This window comes from Halichoeres trimaculatus, unplaced genomic scaffold (genome assembly GCF_033239565.1).
Source record: "Halichoeres trimaculatus isolate MK-OKI-2021-1 unplaced genomic scaffold, fHalTri1.1 fHalTri1_scaffold_3, whole genome shotgun sequence".
NCBI classification, from domain to species: domain Eukaryota; kingdom Metazoa; phylum Chordata; class Actinopteri; order Labriformes; family Labridae; genus Halichoeres; species Halichoeres trimaculatus.
In genome coordinates, this window is record NW_027437181.1 from 79,462 (window position 1) to 105,635 (window position 26,174).

The window sequence follows — 26,174 nt, forward strand, 5'->3', positions numbered from 1 at the left end:
CCCCACCACTAACCCACCACTTACCCACCACTTACCCACCACTAACCCACAACTAACCCACCCCACCACTAACCCACCACTAACCCACCACTAACCCACCACTAACCCACCACTTACCCACCACTAACCCACCACTAACCCACCCCACCACTTACCCACCCCATCACTAACCCACCACTAACCCACTCCCTCACTATGTTGTCTAACCCCAGGCCGTCTCTGATCCCTCCAGCATCAGACCCAGAGCAGTTCGGTGACTCCGATCGAAGCTTTTGAAGCAGCTTCAGACCGACCGTGGGTTTGACCCCAGCGCTTGTTTCCCTTCAAGTGTCAAAAATCCATCGGCGGTGAAACAAAGCACGATCGAAACCAGCACAGGCCGAAGATCCTCCATGCTAACCTGCCATGCTACTCATACAAACTCTGACGTTTCTCCGACTTCTGTGGTTTTACTTTCGCTGACTGGCTTTCATCGGTGTCTTACTGCCCTCTACTGGTCTGGTGAAGTGCTGCATCTATCCTTGTTCCTCCCTGGCTGGTCTGATTCACATGATTTACCCAGGTCTTTGGCTCATGGAGGAAATGCAGTCGGCCACAGAAGTGAAGTAGTTCCCTGTTTTACCAGGAACTAAAATTCCTGGACCTTCTGGTGGAAAAACACCAAAATGTTTAATTCTGCTGTCGTCATCATCACAGGAACTTCCTGTCTGTCCGTCCGCTGAAAGCTGGTCTGTGATCACTAACGCTGTGATCACTAACGCTGAGCTGAACAAAAACTGGGGACCGTCGAGGAAGACTGCAGCTTTGGTTGAGTTCATCAATTGTTCACAAACTCTTATAACTGTGTTTAGAATTTAAAAAATATATAAAAGGAGTAACGAGTATAATTCATACCATTAAATTCACACATTTCATAGCAGTGATCTGTGTAAGTCATGTCTCTGTGTCAGAGGTCGTGAGGATCAGATGTTTTTAGTGTCACGATCAAACCAGCACAGATTTGTCCACGTTATGTCCCAACAGTCCTGTGCTGAACTACAGACGGGTTTTTACACAGCACCCCCGTTTGTTCAAACCCAGTCTGGGCACATGGAAGTGTAAATTCACTTTCCAAACCAAAGCGAAAATGCTTTTGTTAAAAAAAGTGACATGAACCACAAAGTGATTTGAGGAGAGCTAATGTACATAAACGATGTGTTGTTGCGTAAGAGGGATCGTTTCCCATTCTGCCGTCAGGGCTGCATGGTCGGACTGCGAGGGATGAGGTAACACAGGAACCCTACATTTACGTTCCTCTGCTAATACCGGGGTTAGTCTGTGGTTGTGCCATGATGATAGCACGGCGTGCTGCGTAGCCAGAGTCTGACAGAGGAGCTTTTGTGCCTGTGAGGAGAAAAGGTTTGGCTGCAGCATCAACTCTTTGCTAGAATATATGTTTGGAAACGTGCGTCATCACAGTGATGCTTCTTCATTCCTCTGATGGTGAAAGACCGAACTCTCTCATGATAGACACAAAGATTATAATCTCTTTGTTTGATCAAAAATCAGCAGTTATGGCTGTAAAATTACAGAAGGAAAGTTTTTAAAAAGTTCAAACAGCAAGTTTAAAGTAAAAGTTATGATCTTGTAAAAATGGATTTGAAATCTCTGATCTTTTCTTTGGGTCGGCCCAAAAACACCAAACAACAAACAGGAACATCTGAGTCTTCACCCAGGCAGACTGAGCTGGATGGGAGAGTGAGAGTCAGCCTCCTCCTCCTTCTCCTCCTTCAGTCTCCTCCTCCTCCTCCACTCTCCTCCTCCTCCTGCTTCTTCTTCAGTCTCCTCCTCCTCCTCCTCCTCCACTCTCCTCCTCCTGCTTCTTCTTCAGTCTCCTCCTCCTCCTCCACTCTCCTCCTCCTCCTTCTTCTTCAGTCTCCTCCTCCTCCTCCTCCTCCTCCTCCTCCAGTCTCCTCCTCCTCCTCTCAGATATAGGCAGAGCTTTAACTTGGACCTGGAGTCAATCAGAGTGGGATCTTTAACGGAGTCTTCCCCTGGCTCCTTTTCCTCAGCCCTCCACACACACACACACACTCTCAGCAGACACACACACACTCTCAGCAGACACACACACACTCTCAGCAGTCACACACACACACACACACACACACACACACACACACACACACACTCTCACACAAACACACACATGTGCGCCTGCACCGGCAAACATATGGAGTACTCCTGCGTCCTCCTGCTCTGGATCTGCAGCCAGCTGTTAGGTGAGTGGAGGTCTTCAACTTTTCAAAGTGGGTCCAACCCGCTGACGTTTGGTTCTGACCCACTGATGTTTGGTTCTGATCCTCTGACAGTTGGTTCTGACCCGCTGACATTTGGTTCTGATCCTCTGATGTTTGGTTCTGACCCACTGATGTTTGGTTCTGATCCTCTGACGGTTGGTTCTGACCCGCTGACGGTTGGTTCTGACCCGCTGACGTTTGGTTCTGACCCGCTGACGTTTGGTTCTGACCCGCTGACGTTTGGTTCTGACCCGCTGACATTTGGTTCTGATCCTCTGATGTTTGGTTCTGACCCACTGATGTTTGGTTATGATCCTCTGACGGTTGGTTCTGACCCGCTGACGGTTGGTTCTGACCCGCTGACGTTTGGTTCTGACCCGCTGACGTTTGGTTCTGACCCGCTGACGTTTGGTTCTGACCCGCTGACATTTGGTTCTGATCCTCTGACGTTTGGTTCTGACCCACTAACATTTGCTTCTGACCTGCTGACAGTTGGTTCTGACCCACTGATGTTTGGTTCTGACCTTCCTTCTTCAGCGCAGCTTCCAGGAGTAATAACAGCTCTGTGATCCTAAAGTCGACTCTGACTCGCTCCAACAGCAACTGGAAACTTTGACGCTGTTACTTTCAAGGATTCAGATACTTCAGATACTTTAGGTACTTCAGATACTTTAGGTACTTTAGGTACTTTAGGTACTTCAGATACTTTAGGTACTTCAGATACTTTAGGTACTTCAGATACTTTAGGTACTTCAGATACTTTAGATACTTCAGATACTTTAGATACTTCAGATACTTCAGGTACTTTAGGTACTTCAGATACTTTAGATACTTCAGATACTTTAGGTACTTTAGGTACTTCAGATACTTCAGATACTTTAGGTACTTTAGGTTTGATACTTTTAGAAAAAGGAGGTTTCCTGCTGGAAAATCTGTCTGTGAGTGTCTAAAAGAAGAGAAATACCTGACCATCTCACCTGGAGAACTACCTGACGATCTCACCTGGAGAACTAGCTGACCATCTCACCTGGAGAACTAGCTGACCATCTCACCTGGAGAACTACCTGACCATCTCACCTGGAGAACTACCTGACCATCTCACCTGGAGAACTACCTGACCATCTCACCTGGAGAAAGCCCACCTGTGTGAGCAGCATCATGATCTGGTATTTACTCTGACTCCTGGGCTCAGGAGGGCAGAGCTCAGCAGCTCTAACGTCCTCAGGTCTCCGTGTTGCTCTCATTGGAAGCAGACTTTCTACCCCTCAGATGAAAGTTGAGTCGATCTCTTCTCGGAGAACTTTCCAGCGGTTTGAGATTTCTGCTGATACTCTGCCAAAAGTGCGGCCAATTACGGGTGAAATTACAAAAGCAGTAACACATCCAGACATGGCGAAAAGAAGCAACCAAAGCATGAGTGAGTTTCTTTAAAGTCCCAGGAATGGATGTGTCATGTTGAAGGGAAAGGAAAGCTGATAAATGCCCCGACTGCAGAATCTGAAGAAACTGATGCTGAGCCGCGGCGCCGCTCTCGTGGTTTGGAGCTTTGTTCGCTTTGAAACGCAAACACATTGTTTGAAAACAAGAGCTGGCAATTTTTCCTGCTGTGCATTTCTACCTCATGTTTGATCTTTTAAGCAGTGATGCTTTAGAAAAGCCAAAACCTGAGGAGTCAGAAAGCGAAACCTGAGGAGTCAGGGGCAAAACCAGAGGAGTCAGGGGCAAAACCTGAGGAGTCAGGGGCAAAACCCGAGGAGTCAGGGGTGAGGAAACATGAGGAGTCAGGGGCGAGGAGACCCTGTTTGTAAACACTCGGCTTGGTTCGGGGATTCCTGTCTCTTTTGGACGGGAGCCACGGTGAGGGTGATGCTGACCCTGTAGTCTCTGAGTCTGTGGAGGAACCTGGATGCTGGATGTGGGGGAGGGGGGAGATGTTTTGGCGGACTCATGAGAAGGAGGCGGCTGCGTGGTTGTCTGCTGTGTGAGGAATCATGGGACGTTTGGACTAATGACCCCGTCCAGATAACGTCGTACAGATGAAAACAGCTGGACGGTTTCCAGCCGGCTCAGAGACATCAGACTCTCCCACACTGAGCCTCAGGCCCCTGGAGCAGCGTCGTCCCTTCAGCACACATACGCTCTGGTCCTCTGAAGCTGGAGGACGTGTCGACCACGGTTTGTTTCTAACGTCAGCTTTGTGTGAATTTCCTCCTTCAGTCAGAGCGACGCAGAGATGAACAAGCTGCTGTGAAGAGTTCCCACGGTCACTTTGAAGACGGAGACAGCTCTGAAAACTTCTCTGCTCATGATGAACTGAGACACAACATGCTCTGAGCCGAGGCCCTCCCAAACACAGAGCATATGAGCCCTTAGGAGACTCTCTGTGTGCCTGATAAAAAGACTCTGAGCGTCCTGGCCACATGGAAATAAAGAGCAGGTTCATTCATAGCTCCACCTCTGCTTTATGATCCTGGATGCTTCCTGATGGGAAATGGGAAGCTGTGCGTACTCCTTCACCTGCTTAGAAAACACCTCAGGTTTCCAAACTGATGGCATGACTTCCCCTGCTTTCAGATCTGAGATTGACGCCTTTGGTTTGGAGCTGGATCAGAGACTGCTGTGGCCCAGGAGACTGGGAGCTTCTGGGGGCAACAAGCCCCCAACAAGTCCTGATGGGGACGGTTGTGTCAGAACAGGCATCTGATATAAAACTGCCAAACCAGCACGCTGAACGCCAATCAGAAACAAGGAATTCACTGTGACGCGCCCTAAAAACATGAAGCCTAAAGAAAACGTAGACTTTAGAAACAGGACCGTAGATGATCAGGACCTGGGCTCAAACTGTGGGGATACGGTGCAGGAAAAGACCTCAGGTCCACATATAACCTGGGCTGTTTCAGGGACTGGAGCCCCCAGTCACTCATGCCCGCTGAAAAATGTGGGTCAAACCCAAAAACTGAGCGAGCAGAAAGTGTTCAGAGCTGGTCTGCTGACGTCTGCTCAGACTCAGTGAGTCAGTCTGACAGAGACCAGGGACGACACGTAGGAGGGATGTCTCATCTCACGTGTCTGAGCCGGGCTGCTGTGGAGGTTTGGTCGGGTTTAGGATCAGGAGCCGTTTGTTAGACCGAGATCACAGCCTGGGGTTTATCTTTGTTAGAGCTGCACAAACAGCTTTGTTTAGCTTTCATGGATGGTGATGGTTAGAGAAACCAAAGCCTCAAACTCTCAGTGGAGGACAGGAAATGCTCAGAAAGAAAAGTGATCTTTTATTCTGAGTCTGGACCCTGAAATCAGCTCGGCCTCTGCCCAAAGCAGACGACGGCGCTCTGTGGAAACAACGGCGCTCTGTGGAAACGACGGAGCTCTGTGAAAACGACGGCGCTCTGTGGAAACGACGGCGCTCTGTGGACACGATGGCGCTCTGTGGAAACGATGGCGCTCTGTGAAAACGACGGCGCTCTGTGGAAATGATGGCGCTCTGTGGAAAGAATGGCACTCTGTGAAAACGACGGCGCTCTGTGGAAACGACGGCGCTCTGTGAAAACGACGGCGCTCTGTGGAAACGACGGCGCTCTGTGGACACGATGGCGCTCTGTGGAAACGACGGCGCTCTGTGGAAACGACGGCGCTCTGTGGAAACGACGGCGCTCTGTGGACACGACGGCGCTCTGTGGAAACGACGGCGCTCTGTGGAAACGACGGCGCTCTGTGGAAACGATGGCGCTCTGTGGAAACGATGGCGCTCTGTGGACACGACGGCGCTCTGTGGAAACGATGGCGCTCTGTGGAAACGACGGAGCTCTGTGGAAACGACGGCGCTCTGTGGAAACAATGGGGCTCTGTGAAAACGATGGCGCTCTGTGGAAACGATGGCGCTCTGTGGAAAAGACGGCGCTCTGTGGAAGCGATGGCGCTCTGTGAAAACGATGGCGCTCTGTGAAAACGACGGCGCTCTGTGGAAACGGCGCTCTGTGGACACGATGGCGCTCTGTGGAAACGACGGCGCTCTGTGGACACGATGGCGCTCTGTGGAAACGATGGCGCTCTGTGGAAACGATGGCGCTCTGTGGAAACGATGGCGCTCTGTGAAAACGACGGCGCTCTGTGGAAACGATGGCGCTCTGTGGAAGCGATGGCGCTCTGTGGACACGATGGCGCTCTGTGGAAACGATGGCGCTCTGTGGAAACGATGGCGCTCTGTGAAAACGACGGCGCTCTGTGGAAACGATGGCGCTCTGTGGAAGCGACGGCGCTCTGTGAAAACGACGGCGCTCTGTGGAAACGATGGCGCTCTGTGGAAGCGATGGCGCTCTGTGGAAACGATGGCGCTCTGTGGAAACGATGGCGCTCTGTGGAAACGACGACGCTCTGTGGAAACGATGGCGCTCTGTGGAAACGACGGCGCTCTGTGGAATCGACGGCGCTCTGTGGAATCGACGGCGCTCTGTGTAAACGACGGCGCTCTGTGGAAACGACGGCGCTCTGTGGAAAAGACGGCGCTTTGTGGAAACGATGGCGCTCTGTGGAAACGATGGCGCTCTGTGGAAACGACGGCGCTCTGTGGAAACGACGGCGCTCTGTGGAAACAATGGCGCTCTGTGGAATCGACGGCGCTCTGTGGAAACGATGGCGCTCTGTGGAAACGACGGCGCTCTGTGGAAAAGACGGCGCTTTGTGGAAACGATGGCGCTCTGTGGAAACGATGGCGCTCTGTGGAAACGACGGCGCTCTGTGGAAACGACGGCGCTCTGTGGAAATGACGGCGCTCTGTGGAAATGACGGCGCTCTGTGGAAACGACAGCGCTCTGTGGAAACGACGGCGCCCTGTGGAAAAGACGGCGCTCTGTGGAAACGACGGCGTTCTGTGGAAACGATGGTGCTCTGTGCAAACGACGGCGCTCTGTGGAAACGATGGCGCTCTGTGGAAATGATGGCGCTCTGTGGAAACGATGGCGCTCTGTGGAAATGATGGCGCTCTGTGGAAACGATGGCGCTCTGTGGACACGACGGCGCTCTGTGGAAACGACGGCGCTCTTTGGAAACGACGGCGCTCTGTGGAAACGATGGCGCTCTTTGGAAACGATGGCGCTCTGTGGACACGATGGCGCTCTGTGGACACGACGGCGCTCTGTGGAAACGACGGCGCTCTTTGGAAACGACGGCGCTCTGTGGAAACGATGGCGCTCTGTGGACACGATGGCGCTCTGTGGAAGTGATGGCGCTCTGTGGAAACGACGGCGCTCTGTGGACACGATGGCGCTCTGTGGAAGTGATGGCGCTCTGTGGAAACGACGGCGCTCTGTGGAAGCGATGGCGCTCTGTGAAAACGATGGCGCTCTGTGAAAACGACGGCGCTCTGTGGAAACGGCGCTCTGTGGACACGATGGCGCTCTGTGGAAACGACGGCGCTCTGTGGACACGATGGCGCTCTGTGGAAACGATGGCGCTCTGTGAAAACGACGGCGCTCTGTGGAAACGATGGCGCTCTGTGGAAGCGATGGCGCTCTGTGGAAACGATGGCGCTCTGTGGAAACGATGGCGCTCTGTGGAAACGACGACGCTCTGTGGAAACGATGGCGCTCTGTGGAAACGACGGCGCTCTGTGGAATCGACGGCGCTCTGTGGAATCGACGGCGCTCTGTGTAAACGACGGCGCTCTGTGGAAACGACGGCGCTCTGTGGAAAAGACGGCGCTTTGTGGAAACGATGGCGCTCTGTGGAAACGATGGCGCTCTGTGGAAACGACGGCGCTCTGTGGAAACGACGGCGCTCTGTGGAAACAATGGCGCTCTGTGGAATCGACGGCGCTCTGTGGAAACGATGGCGCTCTGTGGAAACGACGGCGCTCTGTGGAAAAGACGGCGCTTTGTGGAAACGATGGCGCTCTGTGGAAACGATGGCGCTCTGTGGAAACGACGGCGCTCTGTGGAAACGACGGCGCTCTGTGGAAATGACGGCGCTCTGTGGAAATGACGGCGCTCTGTGGAAACGACAGCGCTCTGTGGAAACGACGGCGCCCTGTGGAAAAGACGGCGCTCTGTGGAAACGACGGCGTTCTGTGGAAACGATGGTGCTCTGTGCAAACGACGGCGCTCTGTGGAAACGATGGCGCTCTGTGGAAATGATGGCGCTCTGTGGAAACGATGGCGCTCTGTGGAAATGATGGCGCTCTGTGGAAACGATGGCGCTCTGTGGACACGACGGCGCTCTGTGGAAACGACGGCGCTCTTTGGAAACGACGGCGCTCTGTGGAAACGATGGCGCTCTTTGGAAACGATGGCGCTCTGTGGACACGATGGCGCTCTGTGGACACGACGGCGCTCTGTGGAAACGACGGCGCTCTTTGGAAACGACGGCGCTCTGTGGAAACGATGGCGCTCTGTGGACACGATGGCGCTCTGTGGAAGTGATGGCGCTCTGTGGAAACGACGGCGCTCTGTGGACACGATGGCGCTCTGTGGAAGTGATGGCGCTCTGTGGAAACGACGGCGCTCTGTGGAAGTGATGGCGCTCTGTGGTAAAGACGGCGCTCTGTGGAAACTGCGGCGCTCTGTGGAAACGACGGCGCTCTGTGCAAACGACGGCTGACTCCTTCCTTTGCTCTCTATGAAGGAGCTGTTGGCGCTCAGACCGAGCGCTGTCACAGCAGGATGTAGCTCCAGCGCAGAAACCACCAGTTGTTTAATAAATGAAACGTTTTCTCTGAAAGGAGTGACTCCATACGGCCACAAAGAAAAACAATCGTTTCCATTTACAGAAACCAGTTTCTCCAAGTTTATAAAACTATTCCAGGATTTCCAGTGAACCCAGCGATTTCACTTTTCATCAGCAGAAAGTCTGAAGCAAGTTTCACACATGTCTGTAGTTTCTCAACCAGTGATCAGCTGATCTGGGTTTGACCTGGGGTTATCTATGTCCTCCTCTCTGTGTCCACAGCTCTTTGTGTCCTGCTCATGTGAAGCGAGTCATCAGAAGTTAACGTTTGGACACTTTCAGGAGGATAGTTTATCATTGGTCTGCCTTGCTCATTGGTCCATGGAGAAACTGTTTCACAGAGGGAGAAACAGGCTGCTGTGGTTTCATGTTGGAGTCAGTTACACCGACCAAAGGTTATCAGAGCTCTGATCAAATCCACCTCTTCTTGTTCCTGCAGCGACAAACTCACCAAACTCTCACTTTGTCCAAATATCTGGACCCTGAACCAGCCCACAGACCTGGTTTGAGTCCTGCTTTAAGTCCTGCTTTGAGTCCTGGTTTGAGTCCTGGTTTGAGTCCTGGTTTGAGTCCTGGTTTGAGTCCTGGTTTGAGTCCTGGTTGGGTCTAACGTGGGCTCAGAGAGCTCAGAGCTGAACCTGTGCCCAGTTGGCAGCTGTGTGTGGGGAACATCTGGTTTCACAGACCCCTGGACTCCCTGGACTCCCTGGACTTCCTGAGTGTTTGTGTTGGCGTGGGGTGACTGAGACAGGAGGTGCCAAATGTTTCTCAGTCCATTGTCAACTTGTCTTTCCAGAGAAAACTAAGAATGGACGGAGGGAAGGACTTTATTTCCATGAGAGATTTATGTAACGAGGAGATTTTGTTTTCTAGATAAAACTCTTCTGACTTCACACAGTCAGCCTGGTGCCTTCACATCAGGTGTGGATACATTTCTGTGATTACAGCAGAGCCGATATAAAACACAGACGAGTCAGGTTGTAGAGAGTGTTTCTCCTGAAAAAATGACACAAATGAAGTTAAATAACAAAGTTATTGTTATCATAAGGTCAGGGATCACGTTCAACCGATCTGACAGTGTTTCAGGGCCAGCAGTCTGCACATCCCTCCCACGTGGCCGCTCTGTGTCAGCCGCTCTGTGTCAGCTGCTCTGTGTCAGCCGCTCTGTGTCAGCTGCTCTGTGTCAGCTGCTCTGTATCGGCCGCTCTGTGTCAGCTGCTCTGTGTCAGCTGCTCTGTGTCAGCCGGTCTGTATCGGCCCCTGTGTGTCAGCTGCTCTGTGTCAGCCGCTCTGTATCGGCCGCTCTGTATCGGCCGCTCCATGTCAGCTGCTCTGTGTCGGCTGCTCTGTATCAGCTGCTCTGTATCAGCCATGTCAGCTGCTCTGTGTCGGCTGCTCCGTGTCCGCTGCTCTGTATCGGCCGCTCCATGTCAGCCACTCAGTGTCATCTGCTCCGTGTCGGCCGCTCCTTGTCGGCCGCTCCGTGTCGGCCGCTCCGTGTCGGCCGCTCCGTGTCGGCCGCTCCGTGTCGGCCGCTCCGTGTCGGCCGCTCCGTGTCGGCCGCTCCTTGTCGGCTGCTCTGTATAGGCTGCTCCATGTCGGCCACTGTGTGTCAGCCGCTCTGTGTCAGCTGCTCTGTGTCCGCTGCTCTGTGTCCGCTGCTCCTTGTCAGCCGCTCCATGTCAGTTGCTCCGTGTGAGTTGCTCTGTGTCGGCCGCTCTGTGTCTGCCGCTCTGTGTCGGCCGCTCTGTGTCGGCCGCTCTGTGTCGGCCGCTCTGTGTCGGCCGCTCTCTGTAAGGTGCTCTGTGTCATCTGCTCAGTGTCGGCCGCTCTATGTCGGCTGCTCTGTGTCAGCTGCTTCGTGTCGGCCGCTCTGTGTCGGCTGCTCTGTGTCGGCCGCTCTGTGATGGCTGCTCAGTGTCGGCTGCTCAGTGTCGGCCGCTCTGTGATGGCTGCTCAGTGTCGGCCGCTTTGTGATGGCTGCTCAGTGTCGGCTGCTCAGTGTCGGCTGCTCTGTGATGGCTGCTCAGTGTCGGCCGCTTTGTGATGGCTGCTCAGTGTAGGCTGCTCAGTGTCGGCCGCTCTGTGTCGGCCGCTTTGTGTTGGCTGCTCTGTGTCGGCCGCTCTGTGATGGCTGCTCAGTGTCGGCCGCTTTGTGATGGCTGCTCAGTGTCGGCTGCTCAGTGTCATCTGCTCAGTGTCGGCTGCTCAGTGTCGGCCGCACTGTGATGGCTGCTCTGTGTCGGCTGCTCTGTGTCGGCCGCTCTGTGTCGGCCTCTCTGTGATGGCTGCTCTGCGGTGGAGCTCCTGCAGCTTGGTGTCAGGCCAAAGGCAGCAGCGGGCTGATGTGGGTCGTAGCGGCAGAACCGGCTTAAGGTTTATTTTTCTGGGCACAGACACACTGGTACACAGGAAACTCAGCGAGTCTCTGACCTGACGTTAGAAGCTGCTGGTTTTACCGGTAATATTTAATCGCTCTGCCACAAAGTTGCAGGAATGGAAAGTGGATCCCCTCCATTCTCATACTTCACACTTAACTTTTCCTGTCCTGTCTTAGCTTTCGCTCACATTGGGCCAGACTTCATCTAATCTGAGATTGCATCAGGGAAATTTACTTTTAATCCTGGCTTTGAGTCAGCGAGCAGACACTGAGCAGCTCTGTTTGAGGGATGAAGGCAGACTCTGAGGTGGAGCAGCTGACTTTCCTCTCTGTGTGAAATGACTGATGAAGTCAAAGAGTCACCTGCTGATTGGGTTTGTTTTTCACACACCTCTCTGTTCCTCACCATCTATTTTCAGTCAGCCTGTGCTGTCGGGGTAAACACAGGCTGGAGGAGGAAGTTTGGAGTTTGGGATCAGACACCAGCCAACATGTGAGCCATTCATACGACAGGAAATGAGCTCCTCTGAGAACGTGTCAATATTTACATGAAGGGTCTGCGCGGCAGAGTCGGTTCTTTATTCCTGAGGAGGTTTTCAGGACACAGGACAAACGGGCTTTGGTGGTGCCGGTCCAGGTGTGGTGATCACCTGACAGGAAGGAGAAATGAACGCTTATCCTCGGTGATAAACGCTGCGTGGCGTCTGACGCTGCGTGGAGTCCCAAAGCCACAGTTTGATCCAAGAGCCACAGATAGCTGCTGAGAAACACTCAGAGGAGATATTTGGTTTGACATGTGTTTGGACGACCTATGAACACTCTCAAATATCCAGAACGCAGACAGCTCCTCATCTCACAGGGAGCTGTTTTTGGTCGAAGGAGCAGCTGCTCCAAACGTCTCAGGGCTCAAACAACATAAACAAATAAATCTCATCCCAGCAAACAAAGCGACAGCAGGCTGAGCTGCAGCTGGAGCTTTTCCTTTATTTACGGTCAAACTTCACAGGTTGGTTCAATAGACATGTGATAATTTTTTAAACATGTAGAAAAACATAAATTAACCACCATCATCATCAGAAAGTCATTATTCACATCCACTTCTGATCCCAGAGAGGAATTTCTTTTGTCTCAGCGTGGATCATTTCATCTGTGGTTTAAACCACGACTCGGTCACCAGCTGGATCTGAAGACGAGGATGAAGGATCCTTAGAGTAAACTGCTGTAATCCTACTTTCCCCAGAAAATAAAACTGATACACTACGTTCAGGAAGAGCATGAAGACGTTTCTGTATGAAGTCACAGAAACAGACGAGTCATGGATCAGTTTCTACACATACTGGAGGCTAACTCGTACTGAGAGCTGCTTCCTTCAGGAAACTCACAGTAACGGTCTGAAGCAACAGGGTGGGGATGTCTTCAGACCATCTGAACAGAAACCCTGAACACCAAACCTTTAGACCAGCAAACACCAAACCTTCAGACCAGCAAACACCAAACCTTTAGACCAGCAAACACCAAACCTTCAGACCAGCAAACACCAAACCTTTAGACCAGCAAACACCAAACCTTTAGACCAGCAAACACCAAACCTTCAGACCAGCAAACACCAAACCTTTAGACCAGCAAACACCAAACCTTCAGACCAGCAAACACCAAACCTTTAGACCAGCAAACACCAAACCTTTAGACCAGCAAACACCAAACCTTCAGACCAGCAAACACCAAACCTTTAGACCAGCAAACACCAAACCTTTAGACCAGCAAACACCAAACCTTCAGACCAGCAAACACCAAACCTTTAGACCAGCAAACACCAAACCTTCAGACCAGCAAACACCAAACCTTTAGACCAGCAAACACCAAACCTTTAGACCAGCAAACACCAAACCTTCAGACCAGCAAACACCAAACCTTCAGACCAGCAAACACCAAACCTTTAGACCAGCAAACACCAAACCTTCAGACCAGCAAACACCAAACCTTGATGGAACCTTGTTCAACTCCTCAGGTCACCCTGATCCTTCTCCTCAGAGCAGAGACCAACGAGGCAGCGCCAGCAGCAGAAACAGTTTTTCTGAGGCGCTGTGAGGAGCTTCAGAGGGAGTTTGGGCTGAGGACAGAGGAACAGAGAGCGATGGATTCAGAGGAAGTCAGCGTGGTCGACTCTCACATTTTTTCCTCTTGTCCTTCGCCAAACTGGAAAACCTCCCACCTCCATGTCTTCACCCAGAGCCCTCTTCTCTGGATGGAAACTTAAAAGCTAAATATGGCTGTCACCGCCAATTAGGCACAATGTGTAACGCAGTGACATGTAAAATCTGAAAAACACTGTCTGTGATTGGTATTTTAATCAGAAACAGACGCTCGGGGCATTTTTCAGCCACCTTGGGAGCTGTCTGAGGACGGGAACGAGTCTGAAGTAAACGATGGGGGAAACAGACTCACATTGATCAGGTGTAACTTCTGGCCTCATGTGTCCTGTTAAAAAAGTTTCTGAAGAGATAAGTTTGTCCTCAAGTTCAGAAAATGAAATAAGCTGAAATAAAGTCATATAACCATGGTTTAGATTCAGGCAGATTCAGCGTCCTCAGCCACAGCCTTAATCAAATTGCATCAAATTGTGTGTCGCGTTCATAAGCACTGAGCAGTACATTGTGATGCAAACAACCTGTTTCTGAACATGGAGCGGTTTATGAAAAAGAACCAAACGGTTCAGGGTGCGTGTGCTACGTTCAGTTCGTGCTTTTCTTTTTTTGTTTTACTGCTCAGTTTGAAGAGAGTATGTAGTTCTGACTATACGCATGCGCAACTCGAGGCAGAGTACAGCGACACACTTAGTGATGAGGTGTGTGTGTTGTTAACATGACGAGCAGAGCAGACAGAGTCAGAGGGTGTACCTTTGTCGTGAGTCGTTCTGCTGTCACAGAGCTCTTTAGATTCAGTGTGAGCTCTGATGACCGCGGTAAGAAAGTGGAGGGTAAAACTGCAACTGAGTGCTGCCAACTTAGAGACTTTGTTGCAACCTTTAATGACTTTTCAGACCCCTCTGGTGAGTTTTTTTAAAGACAACAACTCTTGTGACTTTTCTGGAGTTTGGAGAATCTGCGGTTAAGGTGTGTTTTGATCTCCTCAGTGGTCAGCGTGTGTGAGTCCCTCCCCTATCCAAACACAGACAGTCCCCCTCACTCCCAGCAGTCTCCTCCTGATGCTCTGAGCAGACAACTGCATTCACATGAATCACGCAGGTGTGTGTCTCATTATGGTCACTTCTGCTGGTCCCCAGCCCAGATAAAGGAGGAGGGTTGATATTTAGACATTAAAAAACAAGAGCGGACAGAAGAAAGTTCATTTGTAGTCCTAAACATTTATGACGTTGTGTTTTACCTGCTTTATGTCTCTCTCACATTATTTCTCTCTCCTTCGGAGTCCATGACAATCACATGTAAATGGTTTATTATGCAAATTAAAAAGCAGCGTCATTTAGTGACTTTTAGTGACTTCTGGGTCAGATGACAGTGACTGTCCTTACTGAGGAGCTGGCATGTTGAAATTAGCAATGTTTCCCTCAGCTTTAATGATGTCTGAAATGGGAAACAGCCTCATTCTTTCAGCTTTCTCATGAAATGACTGAACAGATAAAAAATAATCTGTTAACAGCAGATTATTTGGGAATATGATAATCTGGGGTGTTAAAAACAACACCAAACCTAACCTAACACAGCGACCACAAAACCATGATAAGAACCGAACCGTGGATTCTGTGAACCGTTCCATCTCCACTCCATCACACACTTCCTGTAGAGCACCGTGTCTTTTATGGAGCTCCCTGCAGCAGTGACTGTGAGTTAAAATGTTCAGTTTGCAAACCAAAAGCAAATAAATGATACTTGTTCATGGTAAACTGCACTGACTGCATCTTTCAATCTTAAGGTGCAAATTAATGCAAGACCACTTCTCAAACAAAGACATAAAGGTTATGAGTGCTTAGCGTTATGTTGAAGAGATATGGTGTAGTTTATAGTGGATGTGACAGATATTTTGTCGGTGAACCATAACCACGTGTGAATGATAAAGCATTCATTAACAGTAGTCTGTGCTTCAGTGGAAGGGGCCCCAAAATAAAATTTGCTTAGGGCCTCATAACGGCTTGGGCCGGCTCTGCTCCACACGTTAGCCCTGTTAGCCCTGTTAGCCCTGCTAGCCCTGTTAGCCCTGTTAGCACGGTGAATCCTGCCCTCGCTGTGAGTGGCCCCAGGCTCCCTGTGACCCAGGAAGGGACGGGGTAAAGATGAAGTACAGGTGGGCGACCTTACCCCTGAAACCTGTTTGGGAGTAAATCACCAGGCTGCTCGGTGACGGTTTGGGTCTCTCCTCTCTGTGCTGCAGTACGAGCTGTGGGATCAGTCAGTGATGGGGGTCAGTGATCTCATGTTGAGGTTGAGCATCAGTGAAGTCGTGAGGTGTTGAACGTCCTCGGGGTCTGCAGGTGTGTGAGTGGAAACTGTCAGACGTGGTTCAGCTGCTCTGTGCCCTGATTGGATGATTTGCTTGGTTGTGAGCAGAGTCTGTGTTTAGACTCAGTCAGGATGAGAAACAGACGGCAGACACAGACGGGTTGTTTACAGGATGAGTAATGATGAGTGAGTTTGTTGCTCTCTGACCACATGCTGAGTCTCATCAGTGTTAACACAAATGTTTCCTCCAGTACAGAAACCAGTAACAGCGCTGGGACCGCACCACGTGGCACCAGGTGTTAGAGAAGCAGGAGGTGAACTTTTCTTCTTCTTGCACTGACAACAAAATTTGTCTTTTCTGCTTCAAGGACTCGACTGCTTCAACATCGACACCAAGAGGCCCAGGATCATTAAAGGCCCGAAACAAGCCCAGTTTGGATACACGGTTCAGCAACACGTGGCTGCTGGAGGAGAGAAGTGGTAAGTGGTCACAAACTCCAGCTCAGAGTGTTTTCAGGTCGTCTGAAGCACCTGGACTAACCTCTGGGAGGCTCTGAGGAAGAGAGCTGCTGTAAAACCTGCTGACAGGCTGCGCTGCCGTCTGACCCGGCGCTGAGCGGTTTCTCCTCAGAGACAGTGATCTACTGTCCCTCTCCGAGCTGTGCAGAGTTTCCTCTGATTTATTTTTGCTTACTAAACAAACTGTAGTTCCTTTCTGGACGTCTTCATCACATTACCTCACCGCACTAACTCCGTCCTCATGCACGCTGTTATTAGGCCAACTGGCTCCGTGTGGTGGACAGAATTAGTTCCTGGCCTCCTCAGAAAGTCTCACAGCAAACACTGGGAGACCCACGCTGAGCTGCAGCAGAGCTTCTGTGCGTCTGTGAGTCATTAGCTTTGTTTATGGATATTTGGATTATACCTCTGTTTCTTCTCTTCACTGGCTTCTCCAGAAAATCGATAGCATTAGTCATTCACCATCTGAAACGCTGACAACAGCAGACCTCCTTCAACCTTTGACTTAGTTTAAACTCCTCTCAGTAAAATCTGTGTTTGTTGGAAATCCAGAGTGTTCAGACAGAAATCCTAAAATAAGCAGACGAGTGATTAGAAAACACTTTCATGATTCACTGTGAGGCTTTTCCAGGATAATGACACAGTTTCCCATGAGCACCTTCACCCACTGTCCCAAAGATGTGACTCTAAAAAAAGCAGACATCTGTTTTGGAAAGTAGATCTTCTTTTAAAAACTACTTTTCCCTGTCCAAGAAAACTTTTCCTAGAGAGCAAAGAGATGAGGAAATGTTTTTTTTGTTTAAATGTGTCAACGATCAAACTTTTAACCTCAGTTTGTAGTTTTATCGTCCTGAAGCTGAGCAGACTCTGTGTCAGTGTTCCTCACAGCGCGGTGCTCTGACGTGTCTGTAACGTGTAGCGTTAGTGAATCCTGGTTCTGTCCTACCAGAGCTCATCTACCAACTCCAACCTCACCAAGCAGAGCTAACGTAACCTGGCTCTTCATTTTATTGATAGACTCTCAAGTTTGAACAGACCACTGCAGAATAACTGCTGGCTGTGGGTTGGAGACAACGTTAGCACAAACACATTAACCTGGGTTTAGCATCTAGCTCATGGTTTAGCCTTTAGCTTGTGTTTTAGCTTTTAGCTCCTGTTTTAGCCTTTAGCTCCTGGTTTAGCCTTTAGCTCCTGTTTTAGCCTTTAGCTGGTGTTTTAGCCTTTAGCTCCTGTTTTAGCCTTTAGCTCCTGTTTAAGCCTGTAGCTGGTGTTTTAGCCTTTAGCTCCTGGTTTAGCTTTTAGGTTGTTTTTTAGCCTTTAGTTGTTTTTTAGCCTTTAGCTTGTGTTTTAGCCTTTAGCTTGTGTTTTAGCCTTTAGCTCCTGTTTTAGCCTTTAGCTCCTGTTTTAGCCTTTAGCTGGTGTTTTAGCCTTTAGCTCCTGTTTTAGCCTTTAGCTGGTGTTTTAGCCTTTAGCTCCTGTTTTAGCCTTTAGCTCCTGTTTAAGCCTGTAGCTGGTGTTTTAGCCTTTAGCTCCTGGTTTAGCTTTTAGGTTGTTTTTTAGCCTTTAGTTGTTTTTTAGCCTTTAGCTCATATTTTAGCCTTGACCCCGTGTTTAAGCCTTTAGCTCATGGTTTAGCCTTTAGCTCATGGTTTAGCTTTTAGCTTGTGTTTTAGCCTTTAGCTAATTACTAAGATATAAATTTGAGCTATCCTTTTCTTGAGGAACAGGGATAAATCATGTTTCTTTCTGCTAAACGTTGGGGCTAGTGAAGTGTCATCAAACAGACTTTTGGTCTTCGTGCTGTAAATTGATTTGCCTTCTCCACTGAATCTCCGACCTGTCTCTGTAAAGTGAGGAACAGCGTTTAGAAATGATCAGTTTTTAACTGTGGATGACGAACAGGTCAATTATAAAACTGAGACTGTTTCTGGATCATTATAAAGTCCTTACAGGGGGTTTAAATGTCAAACAGCATTTGTTGTTTTTCAGTTTCAGTTCTTAGTAAAGGTCCCAATGAATACAACAGACTGTGGTTTACAGCAGAAACTGATGAATGGTCCCTTTAACAAACCGACCACTCATCAGTTTGGGTTTTTCTTACTCAGTTACAACAATTCATACTGATTTAGTGTAAATGTATAAAAGAAAAAGATAGATTAAAGTCATGTCACAGGACAGATTGGTGTCACACAGACTAAGTAACAAACAGATGAACTGATGAGAACCAGGGTCCAGCTCCGAGCCCCCAGAGACGGATTCAAAGGAGGAAACGGAAATGATTCATGAGAGCAGGTTTGTTTTTCAGAAACATTAACGAGTTTTTAAACTTCTCACTCCCTGATCTGAGCTGGGAGTTTGTTCCAGACATGAGAGACTGTAACTGATAAAACTGTTTGACTGGACCCAGTCTACGTACAACCCAGTCCTCCTCTGGTCTTTTTCTCTGATCCTGACTCTGGTCTTTCACTGGTCTCTCTCTGGTCTGTCTCTGGTCTGTCTCTGGTCTTTCTATGGTCTCCTTCTGGTCTCTCTCTGATCCTGTCTCTAGTCTCTCTCTGGTCTCTGGTCTCTCTCTGGTCCAGTCTCTGGTCTCTCTCTGGTCTATCTCTGATCCTGTCTCTGCTCCAGTCTCTGCTCCAGTCTCTGGTCTCTCTCTGGTCTCTCTCTGGTCTCTCTCTGGTCTCTCTCTGGTCTCTCTCTGGTCTCTCTTTGGTCCAGTCCCTGGTCCAGTCTCTGGTCCAGTCTCTGGTCTCTCTCTGGTCCTCCTCTGGTCTCTCTCTGGTCCAGTCTCCAGTCCAGTCTCTGGTCTCTCTCTGGTCCTCCTCTGGTCTCTCTCTGGTCCAGTCTCCGGTCCAGTCTCTGGTCTCTCTACAGAGACCACATAAAGAGCCCAACTCCAGTTCAATGAGCTTCATAATCTGGTGATAATTTTTATTTCCATTACAACAAATTTGTTGGAGCTGATTACGGTTCTTCAGGGTCCTGGTTTCATTCAAAGACCAGTTTCAGAGGTGGACCAGTTTTTTACATTTAGTGCTTCCTCACCAGATAATGGGACAGTGTGTGTGTGTGTGTGTGTGTGTGTGTGTGTGTGTGTGTGTGTGTGTGTGTGTGTGTGTGTGTGTGTGTGTGTGTGTGTGTGTGTGTGTGTGTGTGTGTGTTCATGTCCAGGAGCTGAGACTGGAACCAGTGAACTCAGAGGAAGTCCCAGACCACGATGTTTGTCAGGGACCTCAGGGTCTGAGACCAGAGCAGAGTCTGACTGAGAGCCTCTGGTTGTCTGGGGGTCAGGTCTGTGATGAACCTGGTTAGTCCAGGTTCAGCTGCAGATCATGAGGGTGGGTCAGTGACAGAGATCAGTGCTGAGAGCTGTTTGTGTCTGAGCTTAAAGAGGCTGAAGGCTTTCTTTGTTATGGTCCAACATGTCTGATGACTTCACTTCATGACAAAAAGTCCCATCAAAGCCAAAAGCAACAACAAGTTGATCCTCGTGAAAATGTCCTGGAGGCCAAAGCTGAATTCCTCTGAGTCAGATCCATCCAACATGATGAAAACACGTTACTGAGCCAAACAATCAACTGATAATCAAAACGTTTCTCTCAGACATGCTGCTTCATTAGAGTGATCAGCTGTTAATAAGAGAGAGGACATGGAGAGCAGTCGTTAACACATAGAGAGCAGTCGTTAACACATGCTCTGAATGTGTGTTTAATTAACAGTAATAAAAACACAGTAGAGTGACAGTGAAGGCTGAGAGATGTGACTGAAGCAGGCTGCAGCTCAACGCGTCAAACACGTCAAACACGTCGACGCTCTGATATTAACCAGGAACACACAGGTGCAGAGGAGTCAGAGACTGAAAAATGCTGTTTGGGGAGTTTTTATAAGATTTAGTGGCAGTAACAGAAATACACAGTATCCCTTTTCTCCCAGGTTCAGGTCAGCAGCTCCAAACATGTGTGTTTGAGTCATCCTGGAGAGAGATTTCACATAAAGACTGATTTATCTGAGCTGATAACCACAGGAGACACTGAACGAACTGAGGGGAACGTCTAAAGTAGAAACAGGCTCCAGCCTGGAGGAGATAAAGGTGCTCTGGGATTTTACACAGGTGTTCACAAATCCTCTCTGAAATACCTTCAGTCAGGAGAAACAACGGTTTACAGGAGCAGAGGCTCTGGTTTTAGGAAAATCTGATCACTGGATCAGGAAGAGAACAGTAGAGAGGGGCCTCGTCCCACCGACTGGTTTCACCGACTCGCTGGTTTCACCGACTCGTTGGTTTCACCGACTTGCTGGTTTCACCGACTCACTGGTTTCACCGACTCGCTGGTTTCACTGACTCGCTGATTTCACCGACTCGCTGGTTTCACCGACTCGTTGGTTTCACCGACTCGCTGGTTTCACCGACTCGCTGGTTTCACCGACTCGCTGGTTTCACCGATTGCTGGTTTCACTGATTCGCTGGTTTCACCGACTCGCTGGTTTCACCGACTCGCTGGTTTCACCGACTCGCTGGTTTCACCGATTGCTGGTTTCACTGATTCGCTGGTTTCACCGACTCGCTGGTTTCGCCGACTCACTGGTTTCACTGATCCACTGGTTTCACCGATTCGTTGGTTTCACTGAGGAGGAAAATGTGTCACCCGCAGAGTTTAGCTCTAAGGGTCGTTTGCTCCGTGCAGCGGTCTGCGGAGGAGTGTGAGCTCACAGCTGCAAGCACAAACTGAGCCTGTGTGTGTGTGTGTGTGTGTGTGTGTGTGTGTGTGTGTGTCTGTGTGTGTGTGTGTGTGTGTGTGTGTGTGTGTGTGTGTATGTGTGTGTGAGACACTTCTCAGCTGGACGGAGGAATGTGTCAGGATCTGAGAAAGATGTAAAAACCCTGATAAGTGAGAGTGAACCAGTCTCTAAAAGGATTCACAAAATAATGTTTGGTCTAAAGGTTGAGAAAGAAACTTGAAGTTTAAAGAAATAATTTAGGAAGAACTCATAACAGAAGAGAAAAGAGTATTAAAAATCTTTAGAGGTCTGTTGAACGTGTTCAGTGCTGAAATAGTTGGGTAAAGTCCACTAAAGTAACAATAAGCATTATTAAAGAGGGGATGTTGTGTTTTAAAGTCTTTGTCCTCTCCCTCTAGCGCCCCCACAGGAGCTTAATGTGATTCACAGCAGAAAAAAAAAACTATTTTTCTCACAGAGCTGTTTGAGGAAGGAGTGTTTCACCATTTCACAGACAGAGTCGAGGATTTCTGCATCAGATGGGAATGTTGAGGTTGGAAAATCAGAGCGTTCAGTTAAACATCATGACTGTTACTGAAAGCTTCACAGTCTCTGTTTGTTCAGGACGAGAAAACTCCAACAAGCTGATTGGATGGTTAGTAAGAAGCTTAAAGTAAGATAGATGTTTTCCACTGTTTGCTCAGAAACACCTCACACATTTCCTGCCTTTAAGATGGTCAAACTTTCTCTTTCTCTATGTTTTCCTGATTGACTGACGGGTTACAGCTGTTTGTCCATGTGTGTCTGGTGTTATTTAATTTTAATTTTTCCGCCTTAAACATGTTTTATTATCTTCTCTCAGTGACGCTGTAACCAGTCACCAGTTAATGAGAGGTAGACATGCACAGTTTGACCCTGTTTGATGGGGTTTTTCAGGAGAGTCGCCTTAATAATGAGGTGATTAACTCCTGCGTCTCCTTCATGGTGTACTTAGTTAACTGGTCGATTATTTGCAGTTGTTCAGGCGGACAATGCTGCAGCCAAACGGGCCGATCTGTAACTGAACTTTAGGATTAACAATCCCATTTGTTTACTGACTGGACGAGCAGACGGCCCTGAACTTGTTGATTTCCACCAATGGCAGCGAGCGAGTCCGGACCAGGGACGCCGTCTTGTGGAGTCCTGACGATGACTCCGACAGTAACGACATTAAATCCAGGTGTCTCTGATTTCCACATGTGTGGACTCAGAGGTTTGGGGGTTTGTGTGTTGTTTTGGATGAGGTAACGTCCTTCACGTCCAGACTGAGTCGGCTCTTCTGATGAAAGTGCATCTTTGAAGTGTCACTCGGCGTTTCAGAGGAACATGTGCTCACCAACTGTTGGCTGTTTCTGCTGATTTTGGCGTTTTGTGTGTTTATGTGCTGGTCTGTGAGATGCAGTGTTGAAAAACGGGTCTTTAGTCTTTGGTTGGTGCGTTAGTGAACTGGTTACCTACCTCTGCTGAACTGTGGGTTCATGTCCAGCGACTTCCTCCCACTTTCCCCCCTCGGTGGTTTAACCTCATCTGAGGATTCAAACTGATACTCCTGTTGATGTTGCGTGAGCGTCTGTGCTGAGACGCAGCGCGGTCAGCTTTTCCAGGCTTTCCAGGAGCCTGGGCTGTGTTTGGATAGGAACAGGATCACAGCTGGAAAGTGACTCTGTTAAAAAGAGGAGAAAAAAACTTTTTATGACCCGACCCTGAAGGAAGACAGGCATGTAGCCCCAGTCAAAAGGCTTTCTTTGAGGACCGAATGAAGACAGCCGTGTTTTTTATTTGATGTTGGTCTGCATGGAGCAGCGCTCTCATGTATCTGAGATTAAAACAGTCTGTGTAAAGAGTTTTTCTCCTCCCGAGCCAGGCATGTGGTAATCTGACATTTCATCTTTAAATGGCCCAGATCTCAGGTCCTCCTGTGAGACCACGGAGGCTCAGACGTCTCTGTCCCTCCTGTTGACAGTTTCTGTCCGTACTTACTGATGGAGCTACCAAGAGGTCACTGTGTCAGGAGTGTGTCACTTCCTCACGTGGGGAATGAGCATAATGGGCCTTTAAACACTCTGCCAGAATGAGGCTCCACGGGGAGCTGAGGAGAGGCCACATCACCTCCAATCCCCAAAACGTTTGGCTCTTTGGACCCGCTGGGGATACACGGACCCACATACCTGAGCCGTGGACCACAGAAGCCTCCCGCCTTCTCTTTCCACTGTTTATTTTTCTACAGCTGCACCAGGTCTCCTCAGAGGAGGCCTGACCTTTACTCCTGAGCTCAGTTACCAGTCGCACAACACAAAGAGCTGCAGGGAGTCTGTGAAGTCTTTCACCGCCAGCTTTAAATAGTGCTCCTTTTATTCAGCCCGTCTGCAAAGCTGCAAAGAAAAGTGCTTTCACGCCAGCTGAGCTCGTGGAGAGCTGGATGTGATGTTAGTTTAGACTCAACGCACGCAGTCATGTGACCGTAAGGTCCATATCCAGGTCTCAAAGACTTCCCCAGAGTTTAAGTTGGAGACAGAGGAGTCACAGAGTCGAGGAGCTCTGAAAACTACCAAACAAGACTGGACAGAGAAGCTGGGGGGGCTGAGGATCTGACAGTCGCTGTGTCTCAGCTCAGGGGCTGCAGCTTTCACAGGGTTAATGTAACACTGCAGTGTGTCCTCACATGTGCCGTAGCTCAGCGTATCCCATAAACCTTTGCAAAACAAACAACTCGCTATAATAGGACAGCATTCAGCTGCAGCACTTTGTCAAGCTGTAGAAGTTTTATTAAAAACAAAACCACTGAATAGTTTTATTAGTTACATAACGTTAGTGGTAACAGGAAGTTAGCCACATTAACCAGCTAGCTACCCCTTGCTAGGAAACTATGTGACACCGGTGTTTTGGCAGTTATGATTGATGATGCAAAGCTGCAGTCCATGCTCAGGACACATCTGATGTCAGAGAGGGTTAGCTCGAGGCTAGCAGGTAACTCGTACCGTGTGAAAAATCATCCTGCTTCGTAGGCAACTTGCTAACAGTGCCAATGAAAACAAGCTCTTCAAGTTCACTGTAACAATTTGTAGCATTAGCATGCTAAAACTAGTTTGCTAACATTAGCCACTGAGCTTAATGGGATTGGCATCGTCACAACCTGTGTTGTTGCAGTGAAGCTGTTGGGTCACAGGAACGTTAGCAGCGAAATCCTGTAAAAGAGCAACAGTTGCATCAGATGTTCCAAGTTTCAGTCGCACAGTGTTGATGGTGTAAAAGTTCAGGGGGAAAACAAAGTTGCTGAAATATTTCCTCCGGGAACCAACTTTATCTGCCCAAATGTGCGTGCTAGTCCTTTAAAATACGCTGTGTGAGATATTTCAGGGTGTCTTTTTTTATCATGAGCAAAAACAAAGGACAGCTTGAGTAAAATAACATGTGGCTTTGGTAGCAGCAAGGATTTTTAAAGTAAAAACCTCTAGGCTTCAAAATGGGGCTACAAACTGCAGTTCCTCTAGTGACCACTGGAGGCTGGCTGCAAAACCCCTAGAGGCCTCATCTACACCCATTAAAAAAGTTGATCTTTGCTGGAGAAACAAACGTGTTGACAGCCTGGCGCTGAAAACATGTTTGGTCTGAATGGTTAATGTCTCTGTCTGTGAACTCGTTCAAACGCTGGTGTCAGTGATTAGTTTTAAAGATACTGAGGTCACAGGATGTGCAGCGTGCAGGAACACTGCAGCTCTCAGCGAGGAGGACAAAGGTTTGTCTTAACTCGACCGTAGCCTGATTCAGTATTTCCAACATGGCGAGTTCTGTTAACGGGCAGCAAAACTACACATCAGAGCCCAATGTGTGATGTCACTGAGGCGACGCTTTGTACGGCCTGTGGGATGGTGGTGGCTGAAGCAGTTAGACATTCACTGAGACGCTGAACGAGTGAAACTTTGACCTGTTGATGAGGGAACTCTCTGGAGATTCAGCAGACGTGGACGAATTCATCAAACTTAATCCATCCCCATCCGTCCAATCCCTGCTGAGAAAGTGGTTCACCATCCTGAAAGCATGGCTAAATCTGCAGCTCATTGTTCAGAAAACACCAACATACTTTGTGGCTCAGTAAAGGAGAGCATCGAGTTTGTGCTTACAAACATCTCATTAGTCATCGACTCGCCCCGTCACTTGAAGGAAGTGAAGAGATGCTCCAAACGGAGTCAGTAGGAAACTTTTATGTGTTCATTATGATTCTTTTGGTTTTACGAGGCAGCGCTCACAAAAGAACAGGATCTTTCCTGTTAATAGAGACAACAGGAATGTGATGAGCTAGCGTGACATCCAAGTAGCACGCTCCTGTTTGGAGCAGGGATGTGGTTTCACAGCATATACATGATTTCCTTCCAAATATGAAAAACATCACCACATTAATGACAGCCTGGGCCTGGAGATGGCGCTTCTTCAAACCCCAAAACCCTGTATTCCCTGGTAACCATGGCAGAAAATAGCCATGAATTCGTTTTGGTCGAGGTTTTTTTAGTGGCCGTTCCTGACTGGATGATCCACCGAGGCCGTAATGAGCTCTGCAGCACGAGGGTTCGACCAGCTCCTGGTGAAACTCCAGCTGACGGCAACAATGGGCTCTTTTTCTCCAGGTAGCTGTGCCCTGACGTGAACCTGTGCTGCTCTGTCTCCTCTCTCCAGGAGATCATAATACCCAGAGCAGTAACCCTGATATTAATAGCAGTGAAAACATGAGCTCTGTGGTGAAAACGACTCCCAGAGTCTGAGAGACTCTGAAGTTGGCTTCAGATGTAAAATCACTGAGTCGCTCTTTGATGTGCAGTGATGGACTGTTTCAAAAACATTTGCTCGTCATGATTTGACACTTTGTAACAGCAACAGATGAACAAGTGCTAATTTTTCCCTTTATGGGCTAAATACAACAACAAGCACATGTCGAGCCACAATAAAGATACGTCTGCCACGAAAACGTCTCACCACATGACACAGATATGATTGAAAGTGTTGGTTCATTTTGAATCCTGACAGAAAAACGTTGTAACCCACAGACTGAGCTCGTGAACCAGCTGACCTGAG

General features: G+C 49.0%; 1 protein-coding gene across 1 annotated transcript in view; it reads left to right on the forward strand.

Moving 5' to 3' along the window:
* The first annotated feature begins 2,180 nt into the window (after positions 1–2,180).
* Positions 2,181–26,174, forward strand: part of LOC141787652 (integrin alpha-11-like) — a 54,240-nt gene continuing 30,246 nt past the window's right edge. Inside the window, exons 1-2 of the mRNA XM_074666221.1 lie at positions 2,181–2,261; positions 16,199–16,310. Of these exons, the coding sequence (XP_074522322.1) occupies positions 2,189–2,261; positions 16,199–16,310 (185 nt within the window). The 5' untranslated portion in view covers positions 2,181–2,188. The remainder of the gene's footprint in view (positions 2,262–16,198; positions 16,311–26,174) is intronic.